Source organism: Apaloderma vittatum, unplaced genomic scaffold, assembly GCF_000703405.1.
Source record: "Apaloderma vittatum isolate BGI_N311 unplaced genomic scaffold, ASM70340v1 scaffold3618, whole genome shotgun sequence".
NCBI classification, from domain to species: Eukaryota; Metazoa; Chordata; class Aves; order Trogoniformes; family Trogonidae; genus Apaloderma; species Apaloderma vittatum.
The window spans coordinates 20,336-38,162 of NW_009728872.1; the positions used below are offsets into that span (position 1 = coordinate 20,336).

The 17,827-nt window shown below is 36.9% G+C and overlaps 1 protein-coding gene across 1 annotated transcript in view; it reads left to right on the forward strand.

Annotated features, from left to right (window-relative positions):
• TBC1D9 (TBC1 domain family, member 9 (with GRAM domain)) overlaps positions 1-17,827 on the forward strand; it is a 35,610-nt gene that overhangs the window by 7,893 nt on the left and 9,890 nt on the right. The window contains exons 4-13 of the mRNA XM_009874222.1: positions 1,399-1,627; positions 2,654-2,915; positions 3,988-4,195; positions 7,066-7,272; positions 9,238-9,408; positions 9,838-9,988; positions 11,560-11,774; positions 13,680-13,797; positions 14,726-15,011; positions 16,105-16,234. Coding sequence (XP_009872524.1) covers positions 1,399-1,627; positions 2,654-2,915; positions 3,988-4,195; positions 7,066-7,272; positions 9,238-9,408; positions 9,838-9,988; positions 11,560-11,774; positions 13,680-13,797; positions 14,726-15,011; positions 16,105-16,234 — 1,977 coding nt within the window. The remainder of the gene's footprint in view (positions 1-1,398; positions 1,628-2,653; positions 2,916-3,987; positions 4,196-7,065; positions 7,273-9,237; positions 9,409-9,837; positions 9,989-11,559; positions 11,775-13,679; positions 13,798-14,725; positions 15,012-16,104; positions 16,235-17,827) is intronic.

A 17,827-nucleotide genomic window follows, 5' to 3' on the forward strand; every position in this document is an offset into this window, starting at 1 on the left:
ACCTTTGACAACTTTCTATGTAACTGCTTTTTCAGTGCAAAGCTTTAATTTTTTTTTCATGCACTCATAGTATAATGTCTCTTTACCCTTTTCTGTGTTGTTAAATCCTGTAGTTCTGGCATTTATACTTCATATAGGTGTTAGGGGTTGCTGTTGGGTTGATTTTGTTTGTTTGTTTGCTTGTGGTTGTTTTGGTTTGGTTTAAAATTTTACTTTTTCTCTGTTCTGCCACAACTTTTTTTTTCTGCTTGTATAAAACATAGTAGCTATACTGGTAAAAAAAATACTTAATCCACACTAAGAATTATTTTAAAATAAATATTTCAATAAATGATTGATTTTAAGCAAAAATTACTCTACCTACTTGGTTTGTATTCTAAGCATTATCTCATTTCTTTCTTAACATTTCATGTACTAAGTCAACTGCCTGAAAAATCCCCTAAGTGTTTGTGTTTTACTAGTGAATCAGGTCTAAGAGCTATAGATGATCATGGAAACGAGATGCCTTACATGAGAAGATATCTGTCTTATTTCCTTAAAGGATTATATTTCATTATTGCTTTTTAGAGTTAGATACTAAATGTGAAGTGTGATTTGCTATCTTATACTCTGCTTTCTGTGTAAATATGGAGCAATATGAAGGCAAGAAGTCACTTTGCTTTTTTTAAAATTTAATATAGAAGGCAATAAGGAAGATTTGTAAAAAAGATTGGGAAAATAGGTGAATAGACCAAAATTTCAGTATAGAACAGCAAGCAGGAATCAAAGTCTCTGAGGTATCAAAAAGCAGCTTTTCACCAGACTGCTGCTACTTCAGACTTGTTTAAGGTCTTCTGCAAATGAAAATGTAAATGATTTTTCTATCTTGCCTGTTAATCTAACAGGAGATATTTCTTTTTTCCCTTTTGCTCTTTTCTTTTGCTCAAGGTTCAGTAAGAGGGGTCGTAAAAGTAATTTTGATGTTTTGCCTAATGAATAATAGATCATTTTTTCCTTTTACTTTTTTCTTTGTTTTAGAAGAAAATTTTCCTATGAAATCCTATCCCTGTCTCCTCAGGGAACACGGAAGGGGAAAATATTACAAATCATAGGTGCTTTATGGAGTTGTTAGGAGTATTAGAGATAGGCTGGTTAATTTAAAACAAGCTACTGGCAGGTGGTCAGTGTTTGGTTGCTGTTGACTTAGATGTGGTAGGGAGCAAGGTCATCAGAAAGACAGCCTTGAATGAAGTAAATAACTATACAAGCAAAAGAATGATCAGAGTGATAAGAGATAAGCAAAAGACTTTCTTGACATTGCAGTAACTTGTGGCCTCTGGCCCAGACAGCAGTGCTGATAAGGATATCTGATACCACATGACAACTAACATGCTACATACTTCTTTCACTCCCTACTAGGGCATCATTGCTGAGTACAACAAAATCAATGGCATCAAGGAGGATGACGATACAGAAAAATTCAAGGAAGCCATAGTGAAATTTCACAAGCTGTTTGGGATGCCAGAAGAAGAGAAATTAGTGAACTACTACTCCTGCAGTTACTGGAAGGGGAAGGTTCCCCGTCAGGGCTGGGTGTATCTCAGCATTAATCACCTTTGCTTTTACTCTTTCCTCATGGGCAGGGAAGGTATGTTACACAGTGGAGCGGTGGTCTGTGCATCTACGACTTGTTAGGAAGTCTTCTGTAGTTTGTTACTGTTCACCTGCTCAACTGCTGGGGGTGCAAAGACACTGCTGAGGAAGAGAGGAGCAGGGAGCAATTCCCAGACTGTCACAAAGCTGAACTGGCTTGATTGTTCCCTTGTTTTGTATTTCTCAAAGTAGTTTTCTGTAAAACCATACCTGGGCATCCTTTAGAGACATAGTTCACTTCAGGGCATGGGGATAAGATCACAGCAGTTGAGGCTCTTTTTGCTCTTATAAAATCCTCCAGTAGTACTCTGGCAGACTGTGCGAGCTCAAATGCAACATTTACTGTTGTGCAACACCAGGGTGTTAAAAAGGGTTCAGAGAGACGTAGTGTGGGCACAAGCAGTCTGCTCTAGATGGAGTTAATTCTAAGCAGCATGGAGCTGAGGGAGTTTGTGGTACTTGGTTATGGATCAGTCCCTGGTCTTTCTGCTTAGCTCTGTAGTCATACCATAGTGAATGATGGGATTTATAAATTTTTTTTGGACAAAAATAAAATGTAAATTTTGTCCCTCTTTGAAGGACAATATCCTAGCATGTAGTAGTTTTGGAAGAACAGGTAAGGATGTGTCATCACTGTAATCTTTGAAACTTTTTCATGTATAAAAATAACACAAGCCTTGCTGTGTTTAGGCTATGCTTCTCTGCTTCTATAGGAAAAGGGAACAGTCTGAGCAAGTGCTGTGGCAGTGATAAATTAAGTTAGTCCACCTAGCTTTGTAATGCTTTTGTGTGGGGCTCTCTACAGAAGTAAACGATATTTCAATTCTTCTATCTACTGTGTTGTCAGGCGTTCATATTTTATTTGCACCAGCTGGGGCTATTTATGCTGTCCTCCCAGCTCTTCAAGATGTAAGAAAATGTCAGCTTGAATGCATTTTATAGGAAGAGGAACATAGGTGCTTTTGAATATGCTAATTTTTGCACTGAATCTCTTTTTGTTTGTTTGTTTGCTTCTGTTTAGCAAAGTTAGTTATCCGCTGGGTCGATATCACTCAGCTTGAGAAGAATGCTACACTGCTCTTCCCTGATATGATCAAAGTGAGCACAAGGTCAAGTGAACATTTCTTCTCAGTATTCCTTAATATCAGTGAGACATTTAAACTAATGGAACAGCTTGCCAATATAGCAATGAGACAGCTTTTGGACAATGAGGGATTTGAACAAGACAGGTCATTACCTAAACTGAAAAAGAAATCCCCCAAAAAAGTATCTGCACTAAAACGGTAGGTAGCGCTGGCTTTTGGTCATTTGTTTTTACTCAGTCATTTTTCTTGCAGCGTTTTGTCCAAAAGTTTTCTAATGTTGCTGTCATTTACTGTTACTCTAGAAGGAATGATTGATTCCAGATTGATCTCCTGTTGAAACAGGAAAGGGAAAATATGTAAATATGAAGATATTGCAAAAATAAAAGAAACATATTTGAGCAAATTCTTGTTTGTTCAGAAACTATTTAACATATCTCCTGACACTGGCTGCATTAGGTTTCTGTTACCAGAGGAAAGCAATAAAGCCATTTAAGTGTCATCAAGAAATGGGCCTAACATTCATACTTGGTCCTATAACTGCAAATGAAAAATGACTCTGATAAATTCTATCTAGAACTTATTTTAGATGATGGATTCAAAAAATGACAAAATTTCAAAAAATGAAAAATTATCTAGAAAATACTTCGACTTCTTTTACAGATATTGTACTGGAATTTGATAGTTTCTTATGGACTTTTTCATTATTTCATATGTCGATCGTGTAAATGCACCTTATGGAATTGTAACCAGTGCTTGTTACTAAGTAATGAGAAATATGAACATCTGGCACGCATTTTATCACTTAGGTTTGTTTTTCTAACTGTTCAGTGTTTTGTATTGAATGCATTATCGGGACTAAGTCTTGACATTGTCAAGAAACTCTAAGCCTAAGGATTTCATTGTGTTAATAAGTAAGCATTTTTGGTATAATATTGCATGGGGTCATGTGTTATTTAAAAATAAATTGAATCACTGTAAATATTCTCAGAAAGTAGGGCAGAATGAAAAGATTACCCAACTTGTCCCCTTTGAGAAATCAGGACCAATGTATCCAAGTCATTCATGGTACTTGATGTAGTTTTAGAATCTTCCAGCAGCAGAGACTATACTTCCGCTATATGCAAACTATTTCCACTGTTTTGCTGTGCACTCAGTGCTGAACTGAGTTGTGTGTTGTAGGTAACTTGCAATGGTTTGTGTAAAATATGTCTTAATTGTATTATGTGTTTCTTAAAACAAAAAAAGCTTACCATGGATTCTTTTTTTTTAGGGATCTTGATGCCAGAGCAAAGAGTGAGAGATACCGTGCATTGTTCCGACTTCCCAAGGATGAGAAATTGGATGGACACACAGACTGTACTCTCTGGACTCCATTCAACAAAATGCATATTTTGGGTCAGATGTTTGTTTCAACTAACTACATTTGCTTTACTAGCAAAGAAGAGAACTTGTGCAGCCTTATTATTCCTCTTCGAGAGGTAAATATTTGTATTTGTAAATCCATAGGCCAAATAATAAAGCAATATCCTATTGGAAATTGCACCTTAACTTTGATTTGTTTTTTCATTATCACAGAAAAACCTCTTTTCATCCCTTTATTCTCTTGTGAGTGTACTATTCTGGTATCGTAGTTCCAAGTTCCTACTACAAAAATTCACGTGAAGTTTGCTCTGTCAGTTTTTATAACCCTCAGAAGTCCTTCCTCCCCCATAATTTATGGTCTGATTTACAGCCCCATGGTATGATTTTTATGCCTCATAGGGAGGGATGGATGATAAAACTTCCTAGACTGATGAATAGAACTTGTATTAAAGAATCTGTCAGCTAAGATTTGCTTTTGTCAGGCATAAAAAGATTGATAATCCTAAAGATTTGAATTGTGTCTTCACACAGACCTGCCAATCATTCATTTCTATATATGGAAAATATTTGTTAGAGTTTCACAGATTGGTGTGCTTCCCTTTCTAAAGCTGGTTACTTAAAGCAGATGTTCAGTATAAAGAATTTAATTTTTGGTACAAAAAAAACCCCGAACAAACAAAAAGCCAACAACAACAACAAAAAAACACGTTTGAGAGGTTTTGTAAAAAACGATTGACTTGATTTGTGGGTTAGTGGAAAAATGTGTAAAGTCAGTCTTGGAAATAGTAGAAAAGCTAATGTAACTGAAGACAGTTTGACTTGACTGAAGAACCGTGACATATCTCAAGGCCATGTTTGCCCCCACAAGTCATTAAGAGTAAAAACAAATGGTATTTGTTTGGAAACTTCTAAGTCTGGCTTCTCCATAGTGTGTTGCAATGACTTTGATTATTTGAGAAGAGACATCTGATGGTGGTTGCGCCGTTTGTCTGGAACTCCAAGGGAGCAACGGTCCTCCTGTAAGGTAGTGGAAGAGAACAAAGTCTGCATTTAACAGGAGCGCTTTTCCTGGATGCAGATTCAGCAACTGCTTTTAATAACCACAGCAGCATGGGATTCAAGCAGCTCCAGAGCTTTAAGAGAAAGAAATAGCGGAAGGAATGAGTGCTTGTGTGTGAATAGATTTAAGTCTCAGCACCAGCAAGAAGAACTGTAATGGTGGTAGCGCCGGTCCTCAGACAAACTGACAGTACACTTAATATTTCAAGGGAATCTTTCTGTTTATTTAAGGCTTTCAGTCAGACTCTAACCTAATTGCAGTATTCTGTAATATCCTGGAGGTGTTTTGACAGATGAGACAATAACAAAGCATTGATTCAGAAATGGTGATCGGAAAAGATGATTTTCAGGGGCTGCACTGCTTGCTCATTGTAGTGAGGAGGTACAGTCTCCAAGATCAGCACTTCAGATATGTGTGTGTGTCTACTTGAATAGGAAATAAGTGAATATCAGTTCTTGTTACAGTGGAGCATGCTTGCTGTAATGTCTGTGCTGTGCCTCTAGAACTTGTCTGTCTTTTGTGCTGATGATAAAAAGTTTAAGCGGAATAGAAAAATTACATAGGAACACTTTCTAGCTAATTTCAGCATGCTGTTAGTGAATATCCTTTAAGTTAATGAGTAACTGATAGATTTCTAGTTAATAGAAAAATAAAAGGAAGTTGGAAGGATAGAAGAGTGTTTTAACACCTGAGCTGTGCATTGCAATCTGCCAGTACATCTTTGAAGAAAACGTTATATGAAAAAGGGTTATCTTATCTTTTTAGCTAGAGAGATATTAATATTTTAGCACTTGTGTCTTAACCACTGATCTGTATTTTTAAAGAGGCTTTAAAAAAAGAGCAAAAGTAAATAAAGGTCCTGGTAAACTAATATAGTGCCCTCTTCTATTCTGAAGGCAGTGAAATTGCTTTGAATTGTGATTTGTTTTGTTCAGTGTATGAACTGCACAAACTTGATTGGTTTATTTATGTTTGAGGCTAATAATTGAAGATGTTTAGAGCACACAGCTGTTATATAATTCATCCACGGTGTGTGATTTACCCCTGAGATTTTGTTGTGTTAATATTCTTTGCCGAAAGCTCAGGGAACTACACAGTAGATTGTGGTGTGAGCACTGTTTGCGTATTGGAGTTCAGATTAGTGACCATTTCACTGAGGCCTGATAGAAACCTCTACCCCACAAGGTTAGATGTTTTCCTTTATAAGAAAGGACATGGGGTTAGTTTCCCTTAGTTGCAGATTTCTGTGTACTGTAAAAACATAGTTGCAATAACAGTTGTTATCACAGTATGCAACAATAATATAGTAGAGCAGGGGTGTTATCCAAAAACTGGCTTATTTGCATATATTGGCTATAAAAAGTAACTTGATTTAGCTTGTGCTGGTGTTGGGGAGCAGGAGAGGGATTTCTAAGGCCTACAGAAAAGTCTGTAGATCTGCATTCAACAGAAGAAGTTTTTTTCTGCTGAGTCTTTAAAAATAAATCCTGAGGAAAATAAACTAAACAGTGCAAAGGCATTTTGCTGGAGAATGTCGTGAAATAAATACCGAGGAAAATAAACTAAACAGTGCAAAGGCATTTTGCTGGAGAATGTAGTGAAATAAATACTGAGGAAAATAAAATAACCAGTACAAAGACATTTTGCTGGAGAATGTCGTGAAATAAATACCGAGGAAAATAAACTAAACAGTGCAAAGGAGTTTTGCTGGAGAATGTAGTGAAGGCAATTGTTCGAGGGGTAACAATTTTCATCTTTCAGACTTCTAAGTCCTCGTATCCCAATCCTGCTTTCCTGCAGAGGGATGTCCACAGTGATTTAACATAAGGGGGGAACAGGCATGGATTTACTGTATTAAGATGGTTTCTTAGAACAAGCACCTTGATTAACTAAAGATCTTAAGCTGTAGCTACTGTTTCTTCCTAGGTGACAATAGTGGAAAAGGCAGACAGCTCCAGTGTGTTGCCTAGCCCATTATCAATCAGCACGAAAAACAGAATGACATTCCTCTTTGCCAACTTGAAAGACAGAGACTTTCTTGTACAGAGGATCTCAGATTTTCTGCAACAAACCACTTCAAAAATATACTTGGAAAAAAATATTTCTGGAAGCTATATCAGCTCAGATGATGAGGTATGTAGAGGAACTTGAATTGGTTACTAAATGAAGGGGATTTTATCTAATAGGGAGAGAGAGAAACCAGGAAAAACCTTTGAGTTTTTGTAAAGCTAAACCTTTGTACACAGAAATGGTACCTCTTTAGTGTTAATGCCTTTAAGTTCCTTAAGCTTAACAGTTTAAAATGTTATGATTGGGATTCCTATTTTTTAATGATAAATCACCATTGTTATGGAAGAGCTACTCAAACTCCCACTGCCATAATCTGAAAATACAATGTGTCTTGTTGCAAAGTGTCACACTTAACTAGCTGATTAATGAAATAATTCTCTTTTATGTTTATTGATTTGTCCAAGTCTAAATATAATTCTAAAATTATAATAATTTGAAGAAATTATTATATGAAACTTTTTATTCAATACTTTAGCTGTTAAATCTCATCCTTTAATTCTTCAGGAAATTACATCTGAGCTAAGCAAACTTGCATATACAGTGCTAGTGAAATTTAGAACATTTGAACTAACAAAAAACAATAAAAAACAGAAAAAAACCCCAAAACCGACCACCAACAAAAAACACCCACGCCCTGTCCTAAACATCAGATGACCCTGTTCTGAACCACTTCCCTATTTACCTATATGAAGTAAATGGTTCTTACAAAATATGATTAGATAAACTTTTCTCAGGCACTTGCAGTATCAAGGCTTCTGCTGAACTCCTAGATTTTATGTATGAAATTTAGGTGCTCCATTTCACCACCTCATCAAATCTGTTAAACCCAGCATGATTTAGTACTTCAGATCTCGAGGCAGAAAAGGCTTTTAGAGTTTATCATTGTGGCTTTATGTAGACAGATCCCGCATTCCAAGTCTGCATTAAGCCATACCTTGGTATTATGCTGAGTAGCCCTACCCTGTTTGCCATGTAAATCTTAAAAGGCAAGTTTTTTACTTGCTTTGTTCATGATGCAGTATAATTAGTGCAGTGTTGTAGTTGTATACCAGAGTACATATGCATATACGTAAAATGCTGAAACTTTGTCTTGCCTTTTGCCCTAAATGGATCTGCATATTCTACCTACTGAATTAAAATCTCAAATTAATAATTGCAGGCATGATGATTACATTTGTTAATACGACTGCATGCTTAGACATGCATGACTACTAATTCCAATTTCAGGCATTTGGTGTGAATTGCTATATGAGATCATACTGTGATAAATTTTCAAAACTGTTTAATAAGTCAGAAAATCCTTTTTCTTCAAATTATTTTTCTTCCAAATGACAGTGTGGCAGTGTGGAATTTCTGTGGAACATTTCTTTAAGTGAAGGGAACAAAATAATTTGTTGTGTGTGCATATATATATATATACACACATGTATGTATATACATGTGTGTGTGTTTGTGTATATATATGTAGGGGAACAAAATATTTTGTTGTGTATGTATATATACACATGTGTGTGTACTTATATATATAGGGAAACAAAATAATTTGTTGTGTATGTATGAATATATACATGTGTGTATGTTTGTATATATACACACAGATATAAATATGTGTACACATATATGAAGATATATATGTGTGTTTGTGTACACATATATGAATATGTATGTAAATCTTCATTTCTAGACAGTCAGGAAGCCACCTATGGAGTCAGAAATCTTATGTTGACAGGAGACCAAAGGGTAGTAGCCTCGGGCTGCTTAAATTTAACGTTACCTTGGCAATTCTAAGTATAGGATTTGATTACTTTTCAGGGTGAGGAGGAGCTATTGAAAAGCTAGAAACAATTTCATTATTTTATAGTGGTCTTATTTCTGTTGTCAAATGCTCAGACTGTGAAAGTACGTGAGTAATTTAATTTTCTGGTTTTGTTAGCTCTTATTGTGCATTAATTTTCAAGTAAAATCAAGAAAGAAGTCTAGAATCTGACTTAGCCTCATGTCTGTTTTGCTTGTGACTATTTTCTACAGGTATTTACAAGATCAAGTAGTTTAATTTCTGCCAGCCCTCATAAAAGCCTGAGCTCTGAGTCAGAGGGAGAGCGACAGTTCAACCTCAATGACAATGGCATTCCAACAGCAACTCAAGCTTTAATGACAATGTATCGGAGGAGGTCACCTGAGGAGTTCAACCCCAAGCTGGTAAAATATACCTCGAGAGTGCTGTACCCGACAGAAAAAGTTGCTACACTATGGGTTTTTTAAAATCTGTGTTTCTGACCCAGAAGAGTTTCATTCTGCCACAGACAGTTAAGAGGCAATATTTTTCACAGAGATAAAGCGTCAGACATGCTTTACATAAAAAAGCAAAGTTGGATGTAAATCAAGGGACAGCCTCGTCTTAAGTACAACTACTTCAACAATTTTCTTTTAACAGCAAAGTCTATGGGGATAGAAAGTAAGAAATGAGAGGAGGCTGCCCATTTAGAAGAGAATTGGTCTGTAGCCAAGTTATCTCTTGCTCACTTGTAAGGTTAGGATGTTGCAGGCTTTTTAACACTTAGCATTTCAGTGAGGCAGAATGTTAGAAGGAGAAACTGCATCTTCATGTCTGCCTTTCTTTGTTTTTAGGCTAAAGAGTTTTTGAAGGAACAGGCCTGGAAGATTCACTTTGCTGAATATGGCCAAGGAGTCTGTATGTATCGTACAGAGAAAACCAGAGACCTGGTACTGAAGGGCATTCCAGAAAGCATGAGAGGGGAACTTTGGTTACTCTTTTCAGGTAAGTATTCATTTGAATGTGACTCCCGAGATATAAGCAAAAGCATGAGGGAAGAAAGAATTTGCAAGATGTTCAGAAGTGCAGATAATAAGCCTCTAAAAATACTTTGAGCAAGAAAGGCTGTGATTGTTAGCAGACGCCAGTCTGGTTTAGACAAGAGTTGTGTTTAGACCAGTAAACACCCTTTCTTAAACAGGCTCAAATAATTAGGGAAGAATATGGAAAAGCAGAACACACACTCTGTTACCAGAAGCCAGCAATCTAGGGGCTACTATATGTTCAACAACCACCAGCAAGCCTATTTCCCATTTGTTTAATCATTTCTGAATCCAGTTAAGCTTTTGGCCTTCACAGCAAGTTATTGCAAGGAATTCCAAATTTTAGGTGTGTTGCATGGAACCAACTATCTTTTTATTTTCTTAAAATAATAAAAAGTTACTTTATTATTTTATTAGGTGCCCTCAGTATGTGAAAAACAATGAGAAAATATTTCTGTTCATCTTCTGTGCCATCAAAGATTCTCTAGATCTGTGTCCTTGGAGATGTTCTTTTTTTCTTTCAAAGTTAAAACACGTTAATCATTTTGTTAATAGTTATATGGAAATCAGTCCGTATGTCAGGCTTGCTTCATAACCTTTCAGTTAATGTATGCCTTCTCTAGCTGTGCCCCTCACCAAGATGGTTGCCACAGCTACCCACACCATTTAGGATATGAGCACTCCAGGGACTTTATATGATGCTTTCTGGATTGTTTTCTATTTCTTCTCTGATAATACTTATCTGGTACATCTTCTCTTTGCTGCTGGGCGTTAAACTAATGCTTTCAGAAAATATACACAAGAATGCACAGATCTGTCCTGTTTGTGATTAGTAACTAGATGGGACCAATTTTGATGGTGCATGTATAATTAGTATTTTCTACAGGCATTACTTTGTGCTACTGACACTCGATTTGCTTTACTGCTGAGATTATAATTTCCAGAGAAGTTTTAAAGTCAGCAGTGAAATCTCGTAGCAACTCTGTAGATGTACAATAGCATCCCTAAGACAGGCCAAGTGTCCCGCCCAAGTTAACAGAGTAATTTTCAGAAGCAGGAATAGAGCTCAGGAGTTCCTGTCTTTTGCTTTTGGTTGAGGTGTTATACTTTCTGCAACCAAGCAGTAACCTCAGAGCAAGTAGCTTTCTCCAAGGCATGTTTGGATTATTTAGGATAATCAAACCCACAGCTAGCTGCAGAGAGAGCTCATAATACATGTGACTGCACACCTCATTTGTTCTTAATGCCTCCTGTTTTGTTCTGGCTGAGAGAAAGGCTTTATCTTCTTCTGTTTTAATTTTTTTAACCTCATTATAAAATGCCTTCAGAGAAGATAAGAAGGAGTGATAGCTCTATCACCTGACCACATCCTTTTTTATCACATTTATAAAAATAGCATTTCATATTTGCTTTCCAAGTCGTTGTTGGTGACGCTCAAGATGAAAGTGTAGCAGAAGATCATCGTATTGGGATACTGCATCTGCAAACCCTTGTGCTTTTCTTCTGTTCTTAATACTTTCCTCCCACTCCCAGGAGCCATTAATGAAATGGCCACTCATCCTGGCTATTATGAAGACCTAGTGGAGAAGTCGATGGGGAAATACAATCTTGCTACAGAAGAGATAGAGAGGGATCTGCACCGCTCCCTTCCGGAACACCCTGCTTTCCAGAATGAGATGGGTATTGCTGCTCTGAGGAGAGTCTTGACAGCTTATGCTTTTAGAAATCCAAACATAGGATATTGTCAGGTAATTTTAATACCTTGGCACTCCTTCAATATCTGAAATTCTAATTCTTTCCTTATATTCTTATTTCTCAGTCACATACATGAGTGCTTGACTGTGTGAAGTACACTGATACGTGTATAATTCTGTGTGGTGAAGCCTCACTGCTGCAGAATTAGAGTAGTGCTGAGGTCAGAGGATTCTGACATGAGGACCTACTTTAGCAGAATTCTTGGCAGCACGTGCTGAGAGATGTGCATGTTTTCTGTAAGGATATTTTCTGCCCGTATATCTAAAGACTGGACAGAGAATAACAACAGAGCTGTCCTGAAGCGCCTTTACAGAAAATGGCAAATGGACCCCGAAGAGAGGCTCTTTTCTTTTAAGCAGAAAAATAACCCCCATACTTTAATTGTTCAGCCTTCAATTTTTACCTACTTCAATGTATTAGTTGTGATAATCCTCCTCCAGAACCTCCTTTATGTTCTTTTTTTTCAATTATGCCATTCAGTTATTCAAAACAAAACAAAAAATATAAAAATAAGCACACTGTGAGATATCACTGTGTATCACAACCATGTCCACAGTAAAGTTAGTGCTGATCAGTGCATGGTTTCGGAGTTCTTACGCCTGTGTTTCAGGTCACTTTAGTTTCTGGTCCAGAATCATTCTTTCTTGCTGACTTAGCACCTGAGCCTTTTTTTTTTGCCTTCCTGCCTATTTTTGCGAAATGGAAATTTGAATTCACAAGTATTAAGAAGCCTGATTAATGTCTGACTGTTAAGACTCCTAGATACAAGACAGGTAGACGAAGGTGCAAACAATTCTAACAGATACCGTCATAAAATAATTAATAACGAATATAATACTAAGTAATATCTACAATAACTTTTTGCAAAGGTTTATAGCAGAGAACAATAGAAAGACACTGTGATTCTGGTTCCTAAAGTTGTCACTGTAATTGTTAATAGCTTTGTGACTTGGTCCATGGCGTTCAGAATGGTGATTCACAGTTACAGTGAGAATTCAGGCACTGAAGTATTTCATATGTGGCTGACAAGATAAAAAGGAATAGCGTGGACTTTGACAGAGTTGTAACATTGTTTTGAGTTAGGTGCTGTTTCAAGCAGATAATGTTCAAGCTGGAGCCTTAAAATGTTACAGGATCTGAAATGAGCAGCTAATTCCTTAGGAAGCAAACTGAGAAGAAAATGATACTGAAATACTTGATTTCTATTAGTCTAAAGAAATTTAGTCAAAGGCTGTAAGCAGACAATTCAGAAGTCATTGTACAGTGCTGTGGTATTAGAAATGAAGTGTCACAGGCTATAAAAAACTGTGGTGTATGCAGAAAAATATGGAGAGCGAGCAAGAGCAAGAGATTTCTGTTTCACTATGCCCTGGTTATTCATGGCTGACACTATTACAGGTTTTTGGCTCAGCTTATAGATGTCGTGTTCTGAGCTTTTCTTAGGAGCGGAAAGCATGGGCAAGGCAGGCTGCCTCTGCAAGGAGTGGTACAGCAGCAGCCATCGTTAGTGCTGTAGGACGCATTTTGGCTGCAGACTCAGATTCTCCAAGAGCACCTGTTCACAGAATATCGGAAGCAGCATAACAGGATGCTTGCAAACCTAAGTAGGCTCGTGATTATGAAAAAAAGTCTCGATTTAATTTTTCTTTAAAAGCAAACAAAAAAAGAACAAATGAAACCAAGCCATTTTTTGTTGTTTATTTGAGGCTTTCTTAAGCCTTCCTTTGAGCACTGGGAAAACACTGCCTGCTGCTTTTACAGAAAAATACTTGAACGGTTTGAGATGTGCAGGGGGAGATGTAGCTAATTTCCTAACCGTAGTAATGTCTTACCTGCCCAGTTACTGTGCTAGATAATGAATAAATGGATCTAGCAATTTATGTTTCTCTTTCTTTTAGGCTATGAATATTGTCACTTCAGTACTCCTCCTTTATGCGAAAGAGGAGGAAGCTTTCTGGCTGCTGGTGGCTCTGTGTGAACGTATGCTACCTGACTACTATAATACAAGAGTTGTTGGTATGTTATCGGGAAATTTTCTAAAATAACAGTACAAAAATGAAGCAATAATTGGTATTATGTGTACTGAAACACACAGATATGTGTAGTTGTATGTGTGGCATAGATACAACTGTGAATGCTAGCAGCAAGACTTAGCTTGCTCAGGAGCAGAAAAGCAATTCTCTTCACAGATACTGTGATAGTTTGTAGTTTTTCACGTGGGATTAGATGACATTCTACAGCAGGCTTAACCAAGGGAGGCTAAAATTTGAGTTTTAGGTGATCCCATTTTCAGTTAAGGTAAAGTGAAAACAGGAATTTTTGCAATTTGCAGTAGAGGTCTTTGTTTGCTTCTCATTTGAAGAGGCACAAGTTGAAAGCTATTGTCAGGTGACAGTTTCCCTGTGTGTGTGTAAGCAAATGTCTCTTTAGTCTGTTGTGGAAACTCTCTTTACTCTAGCTCGCAAATATTTGAGATACTCTTTCAGCCTTAGAAATTGTTCTTCCTAGTCTGCTTAAGACACTGATGTTATGGTATAGATGTGTATAACACAGGGTTCTCTTGTAAATCCAAACCTTCACAGACAGTCACCTTGGCCTTCTCTAACAGGTGATGCGGAGAAGACTTAGTCTAATTAGTAATGGTAAGTACTAAGCCATTATATAACTGCTGTAGGTGCTAGACCAAACTGACCCTCTGTTTGTGCTTCTTAAAAAAAAAAAAAGAACACTTACAGTTCAATGTGTAGGTACAGCTCAGTAGTGAAATAGAATCTGTTGTTTATATGAAAGTGAGAATATGTGTGTAAGCATGTCATGTAGAATATTCTTAGGTTTTGTGTTTGTATATATACAGTATATGTATAGATATTTTTCTACCCTAAATGGTGATGTGGTCAGTTGTTCCCGAATTAATAGACAATCCAACCTTATTTATTTTCAACAGGAGCACTGGTGGATCAGGGCGTCTTTGAAGAGTTGGCTCGTGACTATGTGCCACAGCTTTATGACTGCATGCAGGACTTGGGTGTTATATCCACCATTTCCTTGTCCTGGTTCCTCACTCTTTTCCTCAGTGTAATGCCATTTGAAAGTGCTGTGGTGGTTGTGGATTGTTTCTTCTGTGAAGGAATAAAGGTGATATTTCAGTTAGCGCTTGCTGTCCTCGATGCTAATGTAGACAAGCTGCTTAACTGTAAAGATGATGGAGAAGCCATGACAGTCTTGGGAAGGTATTTATTACAGAAAACAAAGTCTCTTCATTTTATTTTTCTTTTTTTGCTTGCTTTTCTGATTTATGTTCTTCTGTGCTGAAATACTCAATTTAAACCAGTAAGAGTATATGTAAAATTTTTCATGCTTAGAGTGCCCTTTCACCAATATAAGGTACTGTGTGTATTATCTTAAAATAATGTTAAGTGAACCGCTAAATTGAAGTTCTTCTTCCGATACAATCAAATAAACTTCCCAAACTTGGTTATAGAAACTTATTTTGACTTTAATTAATGACATTTTTTGCCTGCTACCTTTTAAATGCTGCTAAGATAAAGCCTTGATCTCAAAGGGAAATTTTTTTGGAAGTGGGCTATACAGAACTCAAAAGAATTATGTAGGCTATTGAATGAATAGGTTTTTCTGAAACAGGAGGCTTATAAATAGTCTGGACTGAGTCATTTAATACAAACTAATACTGCTGAGTGTCATCTCAGATTTCCTTGTGTTTGGTAGTAGCGTTTAGTTTTCAAGATGCTTCTGAAACTTTGGGAATTTTTTTGCTAACAAGTTTCATAGTATAGCATTGCTGAAGTCTGGTTTTAAGTTTTTGGGGATAAAAGATGACTGTGGTGGTGTTTTCTCTGAAGTAAGAGCCAGTGCTTGCTGACGATTCAAGTGTTGTGCACTTGCAGAATAGAAGACAGATTCTCTAAAGCCCTTCGAGCCCTTTGCAGTGAGGTTGAGCAGTAATTGGACGGCGGGGCTGTAGGCTGAAGCACACTGACCCTTGTTCCCTTAGTGTCATAATTCCTGTAGCGTATTTTAAAGAGCCAAAAGCAATAAACACGTTCACTCATTTGTGACTAGCTGTATTCAAGTTATTTCTCGGTAAGGATAATGAATTGCCAGAGTTACCTTAACTCTCTTTGAGAAAAAACGTTAGGATTTGTCAAATTACTGATGTCAAAAATCATGTAGTTTATCAGTAGCCAGTGGCTTGGTCATTTTTACATTTAATAATCCGTATGTAACCCTTATTCTCTATAATCCTCAGAAGGGAGGGAGTACAAATGAGTCTTGGTTTTCTCATTTCTTTTTTCCCCCTGCCAGATATTTGGACAGTGTAACTAATAAGGACAGCACTCTTCCACCCATTCCTCACCTTCACTCACTGCTCAGTGATGATGTAGAGCCTTATCCTGAGGTGGATATCTTCAGACTAATCAGGTCTTCGTATGAGGTAAGACGGGATTTCTGAACTGGAATTTGCCAGCACACGCTGGTTCTACTTTACAAAGACATTTGATACTACTGTAGTTTGGCTTTGCTTGGAACTGAAAGAACATAAAAGAAATACAGACTCCTCTCAGAAGTCTGAAATTGGGCAGAGGAGAAGGGTTAGTCTTCCTCTTTCAACCAAAACTTTCAATTGGAGCTATTTTGTATAGATGCCTGCAGTGTCAAAGGAGAGCACTCCACAGCCCAAAAGTGATGTACAAAAAAAAGACTGAACTTTTATTTCAAAAAAGGTTAGTTCTGATTTGCTTTTAGAACACTTTCTCTTATCCATGGAATTTTGTTTCTTCCCTCCCCCAACAAGTGCTGATTATGACCATGGGACACTAACTCCTATATTATCACCAAAGTTAAAAAATTTCAGGTGAAAGGAGTTGATAATAATATCTGTAAAGCACAGGACAAAGCCTGCAAAACCCCTAAAATTTTCAAGCCAATTTTATTGTCCTTAAATTTTTAAAATACATAATCAGTTAAAATACCCCTAATAATCACACTGACATATTATTTTCTAATAAAAATTAAATAATAACTTTAAAGTGTTTTTTTCCTTAATTTCTTTTTTTCCTTACATTGACATGCAGGGTAAATTAGTATTTTTAGGCTGAGATATATGTTCATAGTTAGCAATGTGACAGCTGTTTTAGAAGCCCAATCTATGTCCCTAAAACCTCCTTACTTTAATAATGTGATATCTATTTAACAAGGGGGTGTGTAGTCCTTAGTGTGTTCTATGCCCAAGGACAAAATTTAGTTAGTTGTGTAGTCCTTCTCCTTCACACAATGTTAGAATGAGGAGAAGGTTGTTTGGGTGAAAATCTGTCTTCATTGTGTTTTTCCAATTTCCTCATCATGAAGACAGCTTGCACTGGTTTAACTCCTTTTAGATGGATAACCTGACTCCATGCAGAGCTAGTCTGTGTTTCTGGGGCTTATGCAGCCCAGAATCTTGTAGCTCCTTCCAGATGAATAACTGTAATACAGTATAATTAGGAAAAAACGAAATAGCATGGAGAGTGAAGAGCTGTGAGGTAAGTAGGAGTTCGTTGTGAAGAGAGAATTATTTAAAAAAAACCCAAACAACCCAACAATTCAATAGCAAGCTATCAAGATAAAAAAACCTTCAAGTTATCTGTTACTCAATGACTGTTACATTCCTCAGTTGTGCGTAGTCAGGGCTGGGAACTTACTTTGAGCATTACTTTGCAGCTATAAAGAGTGAAATACCAAGTAAGCGAGCATATCTATGCTATTTTTGAATTTAAGCTGTTAAAGATACTTGTTGCATAACCGTCTGTGGTTTATCTTCTGGGCATCTATTGTTTACCAAAACAATAGAAGGACCTAGAGTTGAAAAAAATGGTTTTTCTTGGAGTCCTTTGCTCTCCCTCAAGCAAACACACACCACTCCAAAGGTCAGGGAAAACTTGGTCCCTTGCAGACTGCTCTATACTATTAGTCATAGGGCATGATGAATCTGAGGACTTGGTGATGACGTAGCACTGGCAAAAGCACAGTATTTGAGTTGTTTTATGAA